This window comes from Vicugna pacos, chromosome 17 (genome assembly GCF_048564905.1).
Source record: "Vicugna pacos chromosome 17, VicPac4, whole genome shotgun sequence".
NCBI lineage: Eukaryota > Metazoa > Chordata > Mammalia > Artiodactyla > Camelidae > Vicugna > Vicugna pacos.
In genome coordinates this window covers 27,643,818-27,665,516 of record NC_133003.1, presented here as the reverse complement: position 1 = coordinate 27,665,516, position 21,699 = coordinate 27,643,818, and the positions used below count along the sequence as shown (strand labels likewise).

Here is a 21,699-nt window from a genome sequence, read left to right as displayed (position 1 = left end):
TTCTACGTCTGCGGGTCTGTTTCAGTTTTATAAATAAGTTCATTTGTATCTTTTTTTTATGATTCCACATATAAGCAATATCATTTGGTATTTTTCTTTTTCTTTCTGGCTTACTTCACTTAGATTAATGATCTCTAGGTCCATCCATGTTGCTGCAAATGGCATTATTTTATTCTTTTTAATGGCTGAGTAGTATTCCACTGTGTATGTATACCACAACTTCTTTATCCAATCATCTGCCAATGAACATTTAGGTTGCTTTCATGTCTTGGCTATTGTAAATAGAGCTGTTGTGAACATTGGGGTGCATGTGTCTTTTGGAATTAGAGTTTCCTCTGGATATATGTCTTCTTTTTAAATGGAAGTATAGTTCATCTACAATGTTATATTAGTTTCAGGTGTACGAAACAGTGATTCATTATTTTTATATGTTATATTCCATTTAAAGTTATTACAAAATACCGGTTATATTCCCAGCACTATACATTACATCCTTGTATCTTACTTATTTTATACCAAGCTGTCTTATTAGGATAGCTAAGGAGGTTAAAATAGTGATAAACACACACACACATACATACATACATACATACACACACACACACACACACACACACACAGACACCTGTCCCTCACCCAGGGATTGCTGTCCACCAGGTTTCTGTCCAGGTCCAGGAGCAATCATCCTGGGTGATCGTCCCCTGCCCAGGTTGAAGCAGTGCTTTAGTGGGTCCTGAGTGAGGGTTCTTTGGATACTATAAGAATATTTCAGGAAGAGCCCCATAAAAGCAACTTTTTTCTCTCCACAAGTGTGAGTGTGAGCCACCCTCTACAGACAGAGCAAAGAACCTGGACTTCCATACATGAGTAGCTGGTTTTAAAGGGACTGGGTAGAGACAGAAGATAAAGGAGAGATGCACCTTAAGACAATAAGGGGAAGGTTCACGCTGCCATCCTCCCTGATGGGCAGGCTAGGAGACAAGAATGCTTGAGAAGCTGTCAGGAAGCTGGCCACCTCCAGTGGGGTCTGTGACACAGGCCAGAGGAGGAAGAGATGGTGAGAGGCTGGGGAAGAGGTCACCCATTCAGAGGCCAGAGGGCCCGCAGCTCGATGGTATTGAGAAAGCTTTCTTGATGAAGAGCCTTATCTCCAGGGGTCATGCCCTCCGGAAGCTCTGAGCTTAGCTGGGAGTGATGACAGGGTGTCCTGGGAAGGCACTGGGTGGTTTTAAACCAGTGCCTCCACCTGCAGCAGTAACAGAGCAAACAGAGTCTTAATCCCCTGCAGAAAGGACTGTGATATGCATGGTACAGGCAGCTTGTACCTCTAAACACCCTCACCCCAAGTGAAGCTTGGTTGTGAACACCTTCCCTGAATCTTTACCGGCACCTATGATTTGGTGGTTCCCCTTCTGTGGCCCGAAGCTCGTGGTACTCTGCCGGAAGTACACTGGGCAGGATGGCCAGTCCTTTATGCTTGCAAGAGCCATCGAGGGTCTCCCCAGTGCCGCCAGCTGCCCCCTCACTGAGTATATTCGTCTGCTTTGCTGTGACGAGCCCCAGGTGGGAGGGAGGGGGTGGCCTTCTTGGAGTCTGCCCCTTACTGGGAGCTTTTCTCCCTTGTTCTGTTCTGGGCTAGTTGAAGCGTCAGCCTTTGCAGAAAGCTCTTGGCTGGGTAAAAACATTTTGAAATGGGCTGCATATCTAGGGAAACTGAAAAGTAGATGAATCGTAGGGGCTGTTTCTCGTGTTTGGATCTGTCTCTTGCCCCTTTTAGCCCCAAATAAGTGGCTTGAGGTGTACCAGTCTTCTCATTTGGAAACGTGAAGCTGGCCATTTGCAAAAGGTGTTCCCTCACCCAGTCTTTATTCAAGAAACACAAGCGTGTCACTTCCACCAGAATGTCGCTTTCCCTGGGCTCTTGGCCCCCATCTCAGTCACTCTTAGACAAGACCCTTCTCCATGGCCTAGCCCTGCACTTTGCCTATCCTGGGAGCTCTGGGAATATGGGCTGGATTATTCTAGAGTACAGATGCTCAGCTCACACACGTTAGGGCTCTGGGTTAAAAGGGGTTTATGTGGGATCAGCATTTTGAGGAGTGTGTGGTGCCCAGAGGATCTCAGTGACTTGGTCAGATCTGTGTGTAAGCACAGTCCGATTCCTGGCCTGCTTCCCACAGGATTCTTGGCAGCCTCCAGGGACTAAGACTGTTCATCCTGGTCGTTTTCCCCTGACTCCTGGGAGGCAAAAGGAGGGCACCCCCGAGGCCACCTCTCTGGTGGGGTCACCACTTTCACGCTCAGGGGACGGATGAGGGTGACTTGGCCTTGCAAGGATTGTCCAAGAACAGCGGAGCTGAATTCCTTCCAGCACGGAGACAATTCCGTGCCTTTGCAAACAAAACACTTCAAAAAGGATCCCGCCACCACCCCCACCCCGTTGTAAGGTGGCGGAAGGAAGCGGTGGCTGACAGTGGAGTTAAACAAACTGGAAGGTAGGTCACATTTTTGACATACCATGTTCTTCCGCCGTACCAGCAGCTGCCCTCTACTTTGAAAGGGGGCTTAGCTGCTCACATAAACTTTGGCTTGTGATAATGTAAACTATTATTAGGATTATCTTTTTATTCATAATATATGCCTGACTCTCTGTCTCCCTTATTTATGCTGCTCTTGAAACACTCATTTACCCTCAGTACCCTGAGCCAGCTTCAACCCCTCTGCAAACCAAGAAACACTTTTTAACAGACTATCTACTTAAGTCTCTCTGTGGTTAAAAAAGAACTCTGGGAATGAAATCATTGGGTTAAGGAAGCTTCAAATCTCAGCAGAGCTTCCAGGTTAAAACTGGGATGTGATGTTGACAAAACATTTCAGTTAAAAGAGAATTTTTCTTTTAAATGAAGGTTTGTCCCAAGGGTGGTGGTTTTGGTACAAAAATGCTTAATTTGCACTTGAGAATCTTTGGCTTTCAGAGTCTCTTCCCCCATTTCATCACCACCTGGTGGAACCGCCTGCCACTCAGGACATTCTGGAAGTTAGAGAAGGTTCCGAGGCTCACACTGCAGTCAGCCAGGAGCTACCTCGCTGCAGCCATAGCGGGAGTGATGCCGTGATGGTCCTGCCTCAGGTGCCCCTGTGTGGTTTGTCAGCAGAGGGCAGGTTAGCAGAGCCAAGGAAAACCAATAACCTTTTCAATTTTTAATAAAATGACTTTCACCATTTGTTTCTCCCTCCATTCCGCCGCAGAGGAAGGAAGTCTGAATTTTTAAGCACATCTGGACACTGTTTTTGTAAAGCTCTTACCCTGAATTCCCAGAAGGAATGTATTGGCTCCCATTTTTCCAGGCAAAAACTGAAATGACTCCTTTGTTTATAAGTACTGTGCTTGTGTTTTTTTAATAAATCTGTAAAGAAAAAAGTTGCACTGATAGGAAGGTCCTTAGTCAGGTCAGCACATTCTCTTCTTGTCTCTCTTGATGTCTTTGAGAGGTGCTAAAAGCTTATGGTTGGTCATTTTTGATGGGAGTGGAGAAGGGAGGAGGAAAGGCTCCCTGTGTCCCGTTTGAAATGATGTCTCCTGCTTTCTGTGGCTGTAAGGGTGCTGGGGCAGGGCTTCTCAGAGCCCTAATCTGTCTGTTCTGCTCTCACTGCCAAACAGTGCCCTCTTGGTGAACGCCCCGTCGATAATCAGATTATAATATTCCAGATCTGAAAGCCCAGAGGTCTGCAATGGAATCCATCTTTCCCTGATCAGATAATGCTTGTTTCTTCTTAGGCAAATCTTTTAGAAGCTATTATTGGGAAGAAAATGAGGTCAACCTTGTATAATATCAGTCAACAAGATGCTGGCATGGGGTTCTTCAAGTACGGGGAGAATTTCAAAAAAGTGTGAAACTTTTAAGGGCGAGATAGAATTGGGGAGCTTGTAAGATGACATGGTTCTTTTCAAACTGGTGATTGCAGACGTTCTCTTTTATGCTCTTAAAAGTTATGTTTATGAATTGAAGCTGTATCTTCAGGAAGACATGAGTGTAGTGTGGTTAAGTTATGAGGGTCATAGCTCAGTTACTACCCAATAAATGTTCATTAGTGATAAGCGTTTAACCAGTGTGGTAGTTACTGTTGCCTAGAATGTGCCTTTCGCCAGACTGTTGTGGGTATCTGGAAATAAACTCAAGAGATGTAATATTCCTCTTCTCAGAGATGAGTCAAATTTTAGAGATGACCACACTTCGGCTTTATTGCCCTACTTTTGGGGAAAAGGTTATTAGCCCCAAAGCCAAAATTGATGTACTTAAGCATGGCAGTGCTATGGATGTGTGCCTGTCAAATGGCCACAGGTGTTGAATAACATCCAAAACAGGAGAGTCTGAAAATTATTTGTATTTGTGCCTTTGTACAAAAATTCACCGTTTTTAGGAGCTCTGAACAAAAAGGGTTTGCCTGAACTGAAATTTAACTTGGTAACTTTGAGTCATACCAATAATGTTCTGAACTTTTTAATTTCTTGTTGAGTTCTGGGCAATTGTCAGGTATTCTGAATGCTAGCTATTAGGCCAGTTGGTTAGGCATATTTGGTTAAAAAAAGACCTGAGTGTTGGTTGCCTCTACATTTTCAGATAGCATTCTTTCAAGAACTGCAAAAAGGTCTTACTCATTTAACAGTGGCTCAGTCTGTAAAGTGCTGAGCAGAAATTGGGGCGCATCATGACTTAGGGTCCCTATGTTCTTCATAACATGGGAGACTGGGTGGCCGTCAAGCAGGATCTGAAGCTCCGTCCCGCACACAAAGGCCTGATGGTTAACCACAATCTTTTCAATGCCTTTTCCAGAGCTAATGTCACTTGTTTTCTTTTTAAGTTTTCAAACATATGAAACGACTTTCTCTAGATGGTCCTTATAATATGCCTCCTACTTTTATAGGAAACCAGGGGATGGGTCTGAATAGCAGCAAAAGACTTAGGAATTTATATGGAGGAGCTGTTCTGAATGATGCATCAATATAGTTATTTGCTCAGGGATCTGTATAATCAGAATGGTGGTTTTCATGTTGAAAATCTGTCTTCTCATTCTTTTATGTGTAACCTATTTGATATTCTTCATTTAATTCTTTCTCATTCTCCTTTGCCTGATGGCTTTTCCTGGCTCCTCTTCTACTTTGCCAACCTCACTTTTTCTATTTCCTTTTCCTCCTCACAGACCCTAAATGTGGGTAGTCCCACAAAGCCCAATTCCTGGCCCTTTGTTCTTTTTTATACCTCTCATTAATTAGCCCATCTGTCCTTAAGGTTCTGTAGCTTGACCTCATGCATGACTTCCTGCCTTCTAATCCTACATTTCCCCCCAAAATACGGTATTATGTAGAAGATTCCCTGTCGTCACCTCACCTTCACTAAGTTTTTTTCTACATTTCCCTTAAAAAAGAAAAGACTCTCCTTCCCCAGGGTTCTCTTTATTGCTGCAAAGTCTCTAATCTTCCAGGTTCCCAAAATAGGAGTGCTCAGGTTACCTTTGAATATTCCATCGTCACCTCTGTATCACATTTGTCACGAAGTCCTGCCATTTTTTCTTAAAAATGCTTCCCAGAGCTGTCCTTTCATCATCTCCCCACCATCTCCATCCTTATCACCTCACATCTGGACGCCCACAGCTGCCGCCTCTCTGGCCTCCCGGGCGCCAGCTGTCCACCTTCCTAATCCTGCCTGCAAATGTGGCTACAGCACTGCCTTATTACTGTTACCTTTCCTGCTCAAAGTCCTTCAGTCTCCTTTTTTGAGTTTTTTCTCCTTTTTTTTTTAAATTGTAGTAAAATATACATAACATAAAATTTGCCACTTTAACTATGTTACATTGTTTAGTTCCGTGGCTTTAGGTATATTCACACTGTGACGCAGCCATCACCACATCCATCTCTAGAACTTTCATCTTCCTAAACTGAAACTCTATACCCGTGAAACAGTAACTCCTCATTCTCCCTCCCCCAGCAGCCCTCTTATTCCACTTTCTGTCTCTATGAAATTGCCTTTGCTGGGCGCCTTATAAAAGAGGAATCAATCCCATAGTATCTGTCCATTTGCGCCAAGTTCAGTTTTTTGAAGATTGTTTTAAGTGACTGTGATCTTAAGGAATTTTGATGAAGAGTTGGTAAAAGCTAACAAGGGGACTTTATTTCCGAGTCTTCTTCTTTCTGGCTTTAGTATATAGTGCGCTCTCCCTGGGAGCGTGGCTCTGGTTTACCCCAAGTATAGACAGAAAGCTCAAGGTAGGTAGGAGTGATTAGGGAAGATTAGAGAGATGGAGATGGAGATGCCCACCGCCGTGGCACAAATTCTGAAAGTCATTGACATTTTTGGAAGGAAGATGAGGTGAAAATTGGAAGTGGTGGTGGTCAGGACTCCTCTAACTCCTTCTTAAATGCCTTCCATCTGTATTAGGGGCAGGGAATCTTGTTGAAAATAAGAGAACGTGTGTAATGAGACCCAGCTCCAGTCCTTTCTCTTTTGTCAGTGGCACCTCCGGTCTGCAGGCCCTGGGGTCTGACTCATCCCTTTGATTCAGCTCTCTGGTCCTTTTGGCTCCTCTTTTGAAGCTGCTGTTTTACTGCTTGTGTCTTTGCTCTTCTCCACCCCCAGCCTAGCCCACTGCCACGCTGGCCTGGATCAGAGACCCTGCCTGCTGCCTGTGCCACCTCAGGCTGTGCTCACATCTGTACAGACCACTCTGTTTAGGTCTTGCCAGACTCCAAGATGCGCCACGTGCAAAACTCAGCCCATTTGTCCATCTCAGCCCTACAGCATCATCCTTTCAGGCCAGTTGTGGGGGTGTTCAACACGGAAGGGATGGGGGTGTTGAGTCAGTTACTCCAGGCTTGCCAGAGTGTTCGTCCTGGCTGGTGAGGGAGGCTCCACATCATCCCTGGGGACTAAGGGCCATTTACTGGATGTTTACCATGTTGCCACCTGCTCCTGTGTCTGCATCTGCTCCAAAGGGTCTTCTCCCCGTCCCCACCCACCCCAAAGCTCCACATGCCCTAGGGTCCGGCCAGAGACCTGCCTCCTCTGCCAAGACACTTCTCTGGTCTCTGGCGAGCCTTCCCCTGTTCACTCCCCTTTCTCTGAGCTCCTGTTACTTGGAACTCAGTTGCCTAATTTAGCACATTCATTCTATAAGGTGTAACATTATTGACTCAGATCTCAGGTCTTTTACCTTTGTTTTCCAAAATGAATTGTGAACTCCAGGAGGAGCCTTATTCTCCGTTGCTCAGTGGCCTTCCCAGTGTAAGGCGTATCTCCAGCTCCTGAGACATCTGCTGATAGTGTTCTGGCGCAAGGACTAAGTGGTGGAGGCGGGGATCATTCTTCTCCCTCAGGCTCCACGTGTGCTGTGGTTTTAATCACAAAGTTTTTATCAGCAAATTGTTTTATCTCCTCAGCTTGCTCTGTAGACTCTGCCCACGCTGGCATTCTCCCAGGCACCCCGATTCTGAGGAGTGGGCTCTCCGAGGTTTCCACGCGGCTGTAATGTGATGACCATGCAGGATGCAGATGCTGTCAGCCCGCTTCCTGGATTTGCCAGAGTTTCCCTTTTAATTTTACACAGTTCTGTTATTCACAGGAGACCAGCCAACTAATCATAAAATCCCTAAATTTGTGTAATTTTTTCATAAACGTACAGGGTAAATCATGGTAATCTGGTTACCCTACAGAGCAGCATTTAGTTGATCCACATCCACAGGCAACCCACTGAAATGTCAGCATGGATGTGGTGCCTCCTTGATGCCTCTGCCCCATTGCCTTTTCCACATACACAGCTGGCCTTACGACACACGAAAGGGCCTGCTTTACTACTTTCTAATAATGGAAATGGTGGCTACTTAGAGCTGGCTGGCCCCTTAGAAAAAATATGACCCAGTGGTCTTAATTCTCACCTCATTAGGATCTTTTTGCTATTTATCCCATAGGTCCCACGTGGCTCTCCCTAAAGGAACTTCATTAGCTGGTAGGGATTTATCAGAACAAATGGTCTGTATATTAGGAGTCCATGTGATGTACGCAACAGAGATGTCTGGAAGAGTCTTCAAAATGATGGGGAGGGGAGGAGGTTTGAGATGCTTTTCGTTTTATTGACAGGTAATTGACTTATAACATTGTGTAAGTTTATGGTACACAGCGTGTTGATTTGATACATTTATATTGTAATATGATTTACAATGGCTTTAGCTGACACATCTGTCATGTCCATAATTTTTTGTAGTGAGAACGTTTAAGATCTAGTCTTTCAGCAATTTTGAAGTACATAGTACAGAAATGTTGATGAAAGAGGATTTTCATGTTCTTCTCTGTACTTGTTTCCTTTGCCTTGAAGTGTTAGATTTATGAAAATAATAATGCCTCTTTAAAAGAAAAGCCCATGATTTTCCTAGAAACTTGAAAACCCACTGTTAGGGTTCTCTGTTTGAGAACCATTGAATATTGCACCCCTCATGGGCAGTTGGGGAAGTGGCAGACATGCCTTGTCCTAGCCTCCCCACCATGCCTGGGGCCAGCCGTGCCTGTAGGGGCACTGCCGGTGGCCGCCCCGGCTCTGTGTCCCGGCTGAATGACGCTTGACATCATGTCCAGCTAGCTGCTCATTCTCAGTTTGAAATCATTTTAGCCAGAACCTTTGAACCTCCCTTTTAGTTTTAAAAAACACCTAATCACTGCTTTTAATTTTTTTCTGGTAGTCTCTCTTTCACCCTAACTTCATGATAAAACAATACAGACGTCTTCATTTCCACCATATTGCTTTGATTTTGTAAACACTTCTCATGGGAAGCCTATTGAATAGGACAAGGCACATTGATTTCTTCCTGCTGACAAGTCCTGGAGAAAGTTTATGTGCCATTTGTTTGCCTCAGCCTCATGAGAGAGGAGCAAGAATCCACCACCAGGACCACTGCACAAGGAAGTATGCTCCTACTGTGTTCCGTTTGCCTTGTCTGCCTCGTACACATCTGCTCTCTAATTTACCTCTCCCTACCGGTCTGTGCCAGGAGTCCTTGGAGAAATAGTGCAGAAACTCTTCATTCCTGGAAACTCTGCACTGCCTCCTTCACCCACAAGAACATTTGTCTAAATATGAAATCGACCAAGATGTTGATACTTTATTTTTACATTATTCTTTGCCCTCCTTCTCAGAATGACATTTTAGCTGTTGGAGGAAATTAAAGCAAAGCTGAATACTTTTTTGGCAAGCACAATTATTTCCTGGCCTAAATCACACAATGATTTAATTGGTATGTCATTGTGTGTGTTTGCACGTGAGTGCTTTAATGGGAATCCCATGTGGTATCCTTGGGAAATTAGGAAAGAGAGTCTCCTGGATTTGTTGTTTAAAGTTTAAGGGCAGGCTTCTGGCTTCCATCCAAGAAGTAAGGAAACTTCAAGTTGTAGGAATCATTAGTGTTTGAATATATCCTTCCGGTTGCCTACTATTTAAAAATTGGTTTGGCAGAAGGTAAAAATCAGAACCAATAGTGAAATGATTTACTCTTTGAAACTTAGAGGGTTCATCAAAATAAACTTACGGGGAACTTGGCATCATGGAAGCGATAGTGTCCTTTTTCTGCTGTTACCAACATCTTATTTTTGCAGGTTGAATGAGAGTTGATATGCCTGCAGTAGAAGTCAAGGTCATGGATTATCCTTCATTTTGGAAAATTAGAGTTTTATATTATCCTTCGTAGTTGTTCTTGGGCAAATATTTAAGAATGTATCCCAAACTTAATTTTGTGTGTTGACAACAAATTCCATAAACTGGAAAAAGCAGTTGAGCAGGAGTAGGAAATTCAGCTGTTCTGTCCATCTTCTAGACACCATGAGTATGCTACTTCCCATTCAGCAAGGGGGGAAGTGGGGGAAGGAATAAGAATTAACCACATTATGAGATTTTATATATATCTATACACACACACATATATATACACACATACATATATGCAAGGAATATTACTCAGCCATAAAAAAGAATGAAATAATACCATTTGCAGTAACATGGATGGACCTAGAGGTTATCACACTAAGTGAAGTAAGTCAGAGAAAGACAAACATATGATGTCATTATATATGGAATCTAAAGAAAGATGCAAATGAATTTATTTACAAACTATAAATGGATTCACAGTTATAGGAAAAAAAAAAAAACAAAACTGTGGTTACCAAAGGAGAAGGTGGGGTTGGGGAGGGATAAATTAGGAGTTTGGAATTAACATATACACACTACTATATATAAAATGAGAAATAACAAGGACCTACTGTGTAGCACAGGGAACGCTATTCAATGTCTTACAATAACCTATAATGGGAAAGAATCTGAAAAAGAATATGCATGTATAAGTGCTGCACACCTGAAACTAACACAACATGGTAAATCAACTTCAAGAAAAAGAATTAAGGACATTGTAGTTTTTTGTTTTTTGTTTTAACTTGAGTCAGTGAAACTGACTGGACTGCCTTAGTGGCTATTGTAAACTGTGATCTGAAAAGTGAAAGGGTCTGTTACTGGGCTTTTGTGCTTAATAGCAGATAGTTGCCTTCTATGCTGCTACTTTGTAAAGTTCGTAAGTCCCAGCATCTTGGACAAAGTGTTCAACTACTGAGTTACAGCAAATACTACCCACAAAGGGTAACAGTTGAGGCATTAATCTGGGGTTTTATTTAAAACTAAGATCTTAACTTCCAACCACCTCCCTCTGCTATTTGAATTTTTGTTTGTTTAGTTTTGTTCTTTTAGTATATGTGCTGCCGAAGAGAGCACTTGAATTTTGTATTTTAATTGCCAAAGTTTCCCATGGGTCCCTAAACCACTCCTGGTGTTAAGCTATCAAGCTATTGATAAGGCAGGCTGGGGAGAGCCTGGGTGGATTTCAGGAAGCCAGAAGCCTCCTGAAGTGCTGTGTGCAACCTTGCATGCATGCACGCACGTGTGCCACAGCTCTCACCAAGTTCTCAGAGACATCTGTGTCCCCAGATAAAAAGCTGGGACCCTCTGTTGGGAGGGATGAGGGGTAAATGAGAAGTTTTTAGTGATTTGGGGTGCAGCTGTATAACATCTCTCATTTCCCCAATTTTCAGAGCTTATCAGTGTTTGAAAGCCCTCGGGATATCGCTCAAACATGGAGCACGTCCTTGCATCTCAAAACCATCTTGCACTCTGAGCACATTTGAATGGGATGCCTGTGCTTAGAGGGGGCACCCAGCTGGGTGTTGTACAGCCCAGGTCTCATGTTGTCTGAGCACTGTCATCTTCGTTAGTTTTCTCTCTCCTTAATGCAGGCATGGCCCTGGTGACCAGCAGGTACTCTGAAAATGGGAATGGCATGCTTGTAGGGGAACGACTTTAGGAAATCGACATAGAGACTTGATATTGCTCTCAAGGAACTCAGATTCCCCCAAGTCAGGAGAACCAAAACTGGAGAATTGCCCCAGAGTGTTTGGTGGGTTGGAGGAGTGGCTGAGGTGGGGGGCGGAGGAGAAGCTTGTTCACATGCTTGTTAACATTTGAGGGTCTTTGACAAAGGAAGTCTAATGCCCTGCCCCGGTCAGCCGGCGATTTGCCCCCCGGGAGGCCCCGTTGTGCACAGGAAGTCAGACACTAATGATGTTAGTAAGGGGACAAAGGCGCCCGGCCCGGGAAGGGCCTAATTGCTGTGTCCGGCTCCCAGGCGGCCCGCCGCAAGCTGGAGGGGGCAGGGCAGGATGCGCTAAGTGTTAACACCTGGAGCCTCGCTGCAGACTTCCTGGTGCTTCCCTCCCCCTTCCCGCCCCTCCCCGCCCCTCCCTGCCCGCGCCCCTCCACCCCCCTTCTCTCCAGCCTTGTGTGGCTGGGCTCGCGCCCCTGCGCTGGCTCGCTCACAGACACAGACTCTGGCTTCATCTAAGGGACATTTTTGGGGTGTGGCATCTAGGAGACTAGATAGAAGTGGTTCGATCAGGAGGTCACCCTGAGCCCAGGTAGGGCTAAGAACCAGGAGGCCTGGGTCCCCTCAAGCAGCCCGTGGGGCTTGGTGACTGTTGCTTTACATCTGGGTGGCCTGATTCTCTCCCTCTTCCCCAGGAAATCTGGGAAAGGCTAGACTTTGCAAGGAGGCAGAAGGGTCACTGATGTTGTGGCTAGGAACTTTCTAGTCAGAACTGATGGGAGAATGCTCCTGGGGAAAAGAGAGATGAGGGTCTTTACCACTGTTTTGAGCCAGTTGGGGTCCTAGGGAGGTAGGACTGTGGCAGGATGAGGGGTGATGGGAGGCACCTGCCAGCTCCCAAGAGGGGTTGTGTTGTGTGTGTGTGTGTCTGAGCCCATACCTAGAAGGGTCGGTTGGAGGGGCTGAATCCCAGGGAAGAGGGGAAGCCAAGATGCACCCCCTCATTTCTGAGTAGGGTCTCTGGATTCTGTGTGTCCAACTTGGCTTTGGACCTGGGGCCTGTAAAGCCCTCAGTGAGCTCCAGGAGCTGGGAATGCCCCGAAATTGGGTAAGGAATGTTTCTAGGGGAAATTGGATGTGGAATATTTCTCACAGGATTCTCCTAGGTTCTAGAAGCCCTTTCCCCTTAATAGCACCAGGGTTATCAACAACTAAAGGGAAGACCCCCTACCTTGGCAGTAGGTCTGCTGGGATAGCATTAGCGGCTCATTTCTGACAGTTGCAAAGCAACCTGGGGGCCTGAGCCCGACCCCTTCTGTAAGCAGGCGATGGGAGGTGGCCCTGAGCACAGGTTGACTGACTTGGATTTTTGCAGCCAGAGACAGGAGAGTTCAAAAAGGAGGCTAGAAGGCTGGCTCCCTCCTAGTGGAAGGTGGGGGAAAGCCACAAGTATCTTTTGAAAAGGGGTCTAATGTTGACTGGCTGCTTCCCACTGTTATTTTAAGGAGATTTTTCTGTCCAAGACCACCATGTGGACAGAAATAATAGGCTGACAGAAGGGGTCACCTTGCTTTCTAGCGCAGCCTGTGATGTTTCGATTAGCACTAAAACCTGAAAGGGCAGCCTTCCATAATTTCCAAAGATGTGAAATCCACCTTGAAGGAAGCACATGTGTGTGGGGCATGCTGGGGACCTGCCTGGCTGGAGGAGGCTGGATCCCCATGGCAACATCACAATCCCCCATTTCTGCAGGCATTTGTGCTGCAAAAGCAGAATTCCAGATGTGATACAGTATTTGGAGACTCCATCCCCGGGCCTCGGAAACAGTATTTGAAGTCAGCACAATTCAGTGCACGCTCTCTGTGTGGTCCCGAGGCTTTTTATTAGTAGTTTTGTTTTGATCCGAACATTTCCTCTGAGCTTCGGCATAACAATCATGTTTATAGCTTAAGGTTTTCCTCTATTGTCTAATCACTATTTTGCCCTCTCAGGACGATACTTTCTTGGGCTTCTGGAGCGAAGTCTTTGCAACTACCTTTCACAGCTAAAGAGAGAGCGAGCTGGTAGCTGATTTGCTGGGTATCCTTGGCTGGTTGGTTGGTTGCTTCCTCTTCATACCTGGTATTTACAGAAAACCTGTTAATCTGCGTCTGTGAATTGTCTGTGTGTGCTTTTGCAACTGCAGATGGGTTGACTGTTAACTTAAAGATGCCAGGACCTGAACATGCGGTTCTCATTTGTGTGGATGGGAGTGGTGTGTGCAGCCGAGGGGAAAGGTCTGGCTCTCCGTCCAGAGGCATGTTTTATGGTTTGCTTTTAACGTTTTGAGAATTGGAAAAATGGAACAATCTTGTCTATTCGTGAGTATCAGCCATGAGAGAACACACGGCTCAGACTCATTGGAAAAAGTACTTAGGCTTTTGCTTTGTGAAAACCAAGGCAGCTACAGAGCTTTGTTTGGTTTTAAAACACAGGGAAAAAGTTGGCGTGTGTGTGTGTGTGTGTGTGTGTTGATATCTGGGCTTTAACTGCATGTGCACGTTCCAGTGGCAAAGCAATATGAAAATTATAAAGTCTGCAGAAGGGAAGGATATGTTAAAATGTGTTAAATTCCATTTATGCCATCCCCATTTAGAAAAGTTGCTGTCATATTACAATACATAAATGTATCAAATCAACACATTGTACACCTTAAACTTACAGTGATATATGTCAGTTACATTTCAGTTTTAAAAAGGAAGAAAGAAAAATTACTGTCTGAGAAATAACTCTTATAAATGCTCTGCCACAACTTTATCTTTAGTGAATGGATTTCCCTGGGGGTTTGGGGTGGAGGAGGGGTGGAAGAGTGAAAAGGCACTTAGATGAACACTAGAGCTTTCAGTTTGATAAGCAGGACACATGGTAACTTGGCGTAGGTTGGCTCCATATTAGAGCTCAGAAACAATTGTCCCTTCAGCTTTCCTTTGGGGAGCGTGAAATTAGGAACATGTGTGTGATGATTAGCAACATGTCAGAGATGAATCATGATTACGGCTTTGGTCTGGTGCATAGGCGATCCTTTGGAGTAGTGATTTCCTACCTCCTAGAGCAAATCTCACTAATTAGCTTAAGATCTCCGGGTCTTTTTGGGCTAACATAGTAATTGCTGGGGGGAACCCAGCGGCACTCCCCCAGAGCTTGTGTGTTTCCCACTAGACATCCAAGACCTCACCTCCCCAAAGCAGACAGCTGCCTGGCACCCTTCGTGTCTGAAGTTGGTTGCTTCTAGGTGGAGAGGGAGAGAGAAAAGCTCCCGGGGATGTGGAGTGAATATCTTGAATAGATAGATCCTGGCCCAGGCTGGCTTTGTGATTTATTTCCCTTGTGTTTGGGTTTGCCAGCATTCTCTTCAGCTTACATCACCTGGGGCTTCTCTGCCTTTGCTGATTTTTTTTTTTAAGTTAAAGGTTTGAACTGAAGTAAGTGGGCTCTGTCTTCATTTATGAAACCATCTGACCCTGCACAAGGAAATTGACCCCCTGTTCTGCCTCTTGCCCCCACGATGTCCACTGGTCATAGGCGAAAACATCAGTCTCCTTGTGCATTTTAAGCCTTATGAGCATAGACCTGTCTGCTGTCTTTTCTATCTCACTGACACACTGAGACGCAAGATGGAGGAAATGTAATGGAAAATAGGATGTTTGAGTTGCCCTTGGTTTAAGTAGTTACTTGGTCGGTGTAGCCTTAAAAAAAATCCTTTCAGTTCTTTCTGACAAATGCTCTTATTTAAATTTTCACCCAAACTCAGTTTACTAAAACTTTATTAGCTTTCTGTAAGTTCCTTAACTGATTTGAAGGCAGTCTTGTGGAGGCCTTACTGTCTGGCCTGCCTTCCGTTGGAAAGGGGGCACTGTAATTAGCATGGTCCTTTACAAAATACATTTTTCCAAAATGGCAGTTGAGCTGTTTCGAAGCTGGATTGGAAATGTTACTCTGGGAAGTTGGTGTCTTCAAATGGCCCAGAAACACCCAGAGCCCCTCTGGAAATTGGCCGCCTGATGGCCCCTCCTGGAGATGCTGGCGGCTCTGTGTGGGACCCCGCCCTGTGGCTGTCTGTGTGTCCAGGCCTTTGCTTCTTTGCCATACGGGTGGAGCATGGTGTGGGTTTTTGCCTTTTGAATTTTATTCCTTTAGAGCACTTAAGGGTTATCCTTCTCCTGCCCCTTCCAGAGTGAAAGACATTTTCTCCATTACATCGCCACTTGCTGCTTCCTCCCCTGCTTACCAGAGTATTCACAGCCCAGCTTGGTACCTGGGGCTCTGCTTCTTCCCTCTTCACTCCCGTTGGAACAAATTAAAAGCTGCTGTTAGTGCAGCAAATGGGGGTGGTTAATTAACTAAGAATGTGACACCCTGAGGCCACAGCACTGGCTTGTATAGGTTTTAAGTAATAGGCAACAAACAAGTATTCTTAATGGTCAACCGTGTGTAGTAGGTAAAAGCTTGGAATTGTTTCCTGAAGAAACAGCCTCGGAAGCTGTTGACTGTAAACTGCCTTCTGCGTGCTCTTTTATGGTGAGTCTTGAGTTGAAGTCCATCAGTCACCTGTTTCATCAGGTTCGGCCCTCCTGGGTTCTCTGGATGTATTACCTGGCTTCATTATGCGGTTGTTCATTCTGACAGAAAACTCATCGCTGTCAAGGACTGACTATGTGCCAGGCCCGGGACTGTGGGTACTTCCCTGATCACTTTGTCTTGAGTTTTTCCCCATCTGGTTCAACCTGAGCACTTTACAGAGCTGGAGTCACTGGGTCACTCGGTTCCCACCAAGAGCATTGGCAGAACACATTCCTTAGTCTGGTGGCTGGTGCTTTCTGCCACCTTTCCCTGACCTGCATGGCTGCCTCTTCTCCCACGATGCCCTCAAGGTCGGGATGCTGGAGACAGATCGTACCTGGAGATGCCAGTCCCTGTGAGCACTCCCCTGCCTGTCTCACGTGTGCCCTGGTAGCACAGCTCTCACCGTGTTTATTAGGCCAGGGATCTTCTTAGGAATGGTGACGTAACCTGAGAAATTACCCATGCAATAACCATTTCAATATGTGTCAGGTGCGGTGCAGAGCACTTGATATATGTATCAGTCATCTCACAAAGTCCCACACCAAGCCTTTCCAGGAAGCTTCATTCAGACACTTTATAGCTCTGGGAAATGAGGCTCAGAAAGGTTGTGGAAAAGTTCAAATCTCTGGAAAGTGGGAGATTTGAACACACATTTGGTGACTCCAAAGCCCATTCTTAACCAGTCTACTCCAGATACGCCCACAGAAGCCTCTGTCTAGGATGGCAGAATCTCTGGCCGTAGCCCTGATAGATCAGTGTTCCATGTCTGCCTGGAGCCAGGGTGGAAGACAGTGCAGTGACAAGTGATCAGTCTGCCCTGCGTGTGGGAGTGGAGAATGACAGCTGTGTGTGTGACGTGCGGATGCATTTCATCCACGTGGCACCTGAAATTATCTCAGTGTGTTTTAGCTTCCATTTGCTGCTGTAATAAAAAATTACCACCAATTTAGTAGCTTAAAACAGCACGAATGTATTTTCTTATAGTTCTTGACGTCAGAATTCCAAAGTGTATCTTATGGGGCTAAAATCACTAGGTTTTGGCAGGGCTGGCTCTTTCTGGAGGCTCCAGGGGAGAATCCATTCCTTGTCTTTCCCCGAATCTAGGGGCTGACTACATCCCTCAGCTCATTAACCCCTTCTTCCTTCTTCAAACCCAGTAGCATAGCATCTTGAAATCAATGTCTGTCTGTCTGTCTGCCTGCCTTCTGTTTCCATTGTCACATCTTCTCTGACTCTGACTTTCATCTCTCTCTTCTAAGGACTCTTGTGATTATTATATTGGACCCTCCTAGATAATTCAAACTAATCTCCCCATCTCAAAAGCCTTAAATTTAAACCCATAGCCTCTTTGTTATGTAAAGTAGGATGTTCATAAGTTCTGGGGATAATGATGCGGACGTGGGTGGAGTAGGGGCGGAGCGATATTCTGTCTACCACAGAGTGTAGGGAAAACCCATGCTCTGTGGGCTAGACTGGGCACACTGTTTCTCAGGTGGTTTCAGAGGCTCTGGAGCAGCTGAAGTGTTATTTGGGTGTGAGCTGAGCACAGTCTCATGGAGCATCTGTCTTGCATGTGCTGAGAAGCTGTGCACTTGACGACTTCCAGGAGCGAAAAGTCTTCACTACAGTGCACACAAGAGCTGGTGCCTGTGGTGGTGCCTTTTGCTTCCAAGCTCAGCCTTGGATGGTCACAGGGTCTCTTGGTCTCTGGGTTTCTGTGGAATTAGGATGACCGTTTTGCCTCTATGTCCACAGAAGTGCCATGCCAGTCAGACTGCGGGAACGGATCACTGTGCTCCTATTAAGCGAGCATGTGGGCAGACTGGTGTGTCAGGAGCGCAGTGTGAGAGGGGCTGGACTGGAGTGGGAAGCCCACAGAGCAGCAGGCCCCGGGCCTGGGAAGGGCGTTCTGGGAATATGGATGTCTCAAGAACATGTGCTCAGCAGTAGTGCAGGCCCAGAGGGGGTGGAAGGTGGGGAGGGGAGTGACCGAGAAGATAGGCAGAGGCCACATCAGGAGTGGTCTGGGAGGGGCTGGGCTTCCAGCAGAGGAATGAGGGCAGATTTGCACATTGAGGAGATCACCTTGGTGGCCAGAGCCCCTCGAGATCACGACCCGGGTCTGGTTCATGGCCCAGTGCCCAGCCCTTTGGGGCATGGATGAAGGTGGAATGCCCAGTCGGTCGTGAATGGACGCCACAGGCCAGCCTCACTGTCCGTTGAGGCCAGCTCACCGGGCCCACCTCTGAACAGCTCCACGTACATCACAGAGACCTTATTTGGAAGGGTTTAGGTTCTTGTCTGCAGGATACAGTACATCTCACTGTCTTGGGCTCCTTTCCACAGTGCATTCATGGCAAGTGCCCAATGAAAATCTGTTAAAAACATGTTGCAATAGAAATACAGGGCGAACAGGAACCAAATGAAAAGCTGACAAAATCCTACAGGTAAGATGATTGGCACCAGAGTCCTGTGCACCTCAGAGCTGCTCCTAAATGAAATTCATTTCCTTTTTGCAGAGTGCTTTCTCTGCACAGCTTTGTGTGGTCCTCCTCAGACCCCCTTCTCAGAGGAAAGTCCTGCAAATTGCCTTTTAATAGAGCCTGTTGAGGAGACTCAGACCCAGTGGAGGGATGGGGTTTGCCATTGGTCCCAGCTTGAGGATGGAAGGATGGAGGTACTTAGCTTGGCCCCTGGCCTGCAGTTTTGTTTCCCTCCCCTGACGCACCCCTCTCTTCTCCATTCTAGCCCAGTTATCCTTCTCTCTTAAGCTTCTGGTGTGTGTTGTCCTTACCCTTGGTTCATCCTTTCTGAGGTGCTGCCTGTGGCATTTCATACACTGTGTGCTTGTTGGTGACTGGCCCTGTCACCCTATCTACATAGACCTTGTGTACCATGTATACTGAGAGTCCTCGGAGGACCAAGGTATGGTTTGAGATTTGTCTGTATGCCCCAATGTGACCTTCACACCAGGTACTGTTCTTTGAAAGAATGAGCTACTTGGCTTCCGAGGGCAGGGGCAGTGCAGTGGCGGTTTTGGTCACCACTGCACCTAGCGTAACACCTGGCTCATAAATGGTGAGTGGACCTATGTCCTGGGGGGTTGTATGAGAAGAGAAGTGGGGGTGCTAGGATGCCTTGGGTATTACTGAAGGGTTGTGGGGGGATTGTGTCATCTCCTTCCTGGCCTCCCACTGGCCGTGTTACTCTGGTTGTGGCCATCGGGGAGCTGGGCATCTTCCAGGAAGTTGCGGCCTTCGATGTTGTAGAGACCGTGGCCTCGTCGTCCCTCAGGAGTTGTGGAGGCATTTAGGTTTTAATAAGGTAACAACACCTTCCCAAGTGTTTCAGTTCAGGTGAGGAAGTCTGGAATCTTATGTATGTGTGGAAGGGAGGATGGAAGGAGAGGAAAGCTGGAGAAGGAAGGTGAATCAGGAAGCAGAGGAGCCTCAGCAGGTCACGGGCTAGTGCGCCATGTGGATTTAGATCTTCTGTTACTGCTTATTCCTCACTTTAATTCGAATGATGTGTGTCTGTCTGTTTTTGCACAGCTGTACTTTCCCAAGGCCCATGTTTATCTGAGCTCAGGGATACAGTTTCAGTGGGTGTGCCTGGTTTCAGGATAAGCAGCATGAACATGCCTGTAGCATATGGATGTGCTGGGTTTGTGGCCTGAGACCCTGGGCTCCATCAGAAGTGTTCTGCACGTTGTGTCTCAGTGTAACAATTGCCCATTAAATACCAGACTGCCAGCATATGGTTTTCCCCCACATCCCCCTTGTTGGGTGGAAACTTTAGCTGTGTGGTTAGAATATTTTCCCATCAATTAGCATTTCATAATTAACATTTTGGGGGAGAATTCTGCAGTTAACTCTGAATGGCACATTTGCAGATTGTTACAGAAACTGTTAAACCAGCGTCAGGAGATCTTCAGCTGCTCTTTCCCATGATGGATAAGTGGTGGGTCAGGAAAAGGTGGGGCCAACAGGAGGATTCAGGGGCTCCCTCTGTGGATGCTGTAATTAAAGTGGGAAGTCTGGCGGAGTTGTTATCCCTGCTATTAAGAGTGCAGATGGCTAACAGCCACATCTCTAAGAGTTAGAGTTAGACCTTTTAAAGTCTTTTCTTTTTCTTTTATGACCCACCCTCTCTGTTCCAAGCATAGGTATGGATGCAGTGAAGAATTTTCTCATTAAAAGTAACAGCTTATTCCCACACTCATTCCTGGTCTTGGAATGAAAAACCTGTTTCCTTAGACTGGAGGAATTGCCTATCTGTCTTGGCTTAATAGGGCTTTTGGACCAGAGTGTCTGGTAGGCGAATTTTATAACCAATCAGTGCTCCAAGCGGATCCAACTGGAAGGGCTCCAGCTGGCAGCTCGTGGTCTCTCTCTCTCCCAGTTTTACTGTTAATGAATTATTATTTAACCCCCAAACACAAAACAGCTTACTCCTATTGTTTTAGGGGAAGTGAGTGCTCATGATCCCTGTGGCCTGGCGGTTAGGAATCTCCTGGGCTGGAAGGAGTTTGGTGGGATGGAGTGGGGCACAAAGAGTGTGGACGTTGCTCAGCGACTGGCATGACCCTGGGATCATGTGTGCGTTTCTACTCCGTGGGGATCTGTGCTGGAAAAGCAAATTGGCTTCACTCCTCCTTGTGTTCTCTTGTTTTCCCACAGGGAGTGGGGCCGGCCAGCAGAAACAGTGGGCTGCACAACATCACCTTCAGATATGACAGTAAGTAAATGGCTTGACCGCTGAAGAATGGAGCCCTTTCAGTGATCCGAAGTCTACACAGTTGGGCTTCATCAAGGACACTGCAGGTCTTGGGGCTGAGGAATTTTCTGAACCTGCTCAGGTTTGTCAACAGAGCTAAAGCACCTCAGTTTCAATTAAGCCACTCAAATATTTTGGAGCTTGAACTGGTCAAGTGTCCCCCATAGTGTCCAGGGAAGCTGTGTGCGGAGATCTCCCCTGATTTCCTCAGGACATAGCCATATCCTTAAGAACAAACAGAGATGTGTGTAGGGCCCATCAGAGGGAAAATGAGTGAAGCTTCCCAAGTGCAAGATGCTTTGGAGTGGTGGGGACTGTGGCAAACTGGATAGCCATGTATGTCTGTTCTTAAAGGGGCCCTGGCTCCTCCATCCCAGCTCCTTGTGCCCTTGAGAAATTGCCCCTGAACACACCAGATGTGATTTCCAAGGAGAGTGGGGCATTTGTATTTTTGGTATGAACATTTAAAAAAATATCAGCCTTTATTTAAAATTCTTCACAAACACAGAGTGGGCCAAGTGAATCTGTGTCCCACGTTGGCACAGGGGACTTTCATTGGCTGCCTTTGACTCAGGCCTGAGTTCTAACCCTATTCCCCACCTATCGGCTGTGAACTATGACAGGTGACTTCACATCTCCAAGCCTCAGTTTTCTCATCCTGTAAAATAAAGATTAGTGTCTTCCTCAGTGTCGTTTTGAGACTTAAATGAGGTAATGTGTATAACTGCTCAACTCAGGAGCTGGCCTTCAGTGTGCACTCATTAATTGGTATCTATTAATATTAGATAGAAGTCATTCCAATTGGAGTTGGCATCCAAGCACCTTTTTGGCTCTTTCTCTCAAGGAAGTGTTACTTTTTCTGGCTGAATTCTTTTCTAAGGGCAGGTGGGGGTGCTTTTTCTGATTAATCATATAGA

General features: G+C 46.1%; 1 protein-coding gene across 2 annotated transcripts in view; it reads left to right on the top strand.

The window, feature by feature from the left end:
- Positions 1–21,699, top strand: part of IL17RD (interleukin 17 receptor D) — a 76,337-nt gene that overhangs the window by 30,819 nt on the left and 23,819 nt on the right. For both annotated transcript variants that reach the window (XM_072941524.1, XM_006196432.4), the window contains exon 2: positions 20,686–20,743. Coding sequence is in view for 1 of the 2 variants with exons in the window: in XM_006196432.4 (XP_006196494.2) it covers positions 20,686–20,743 (58 nt within the window). In the remaining variant the exon portion in view is untranslated. The remainder of the gene's footprint in view (positions 1–20,685; positions 20,744–21,699) is intronic.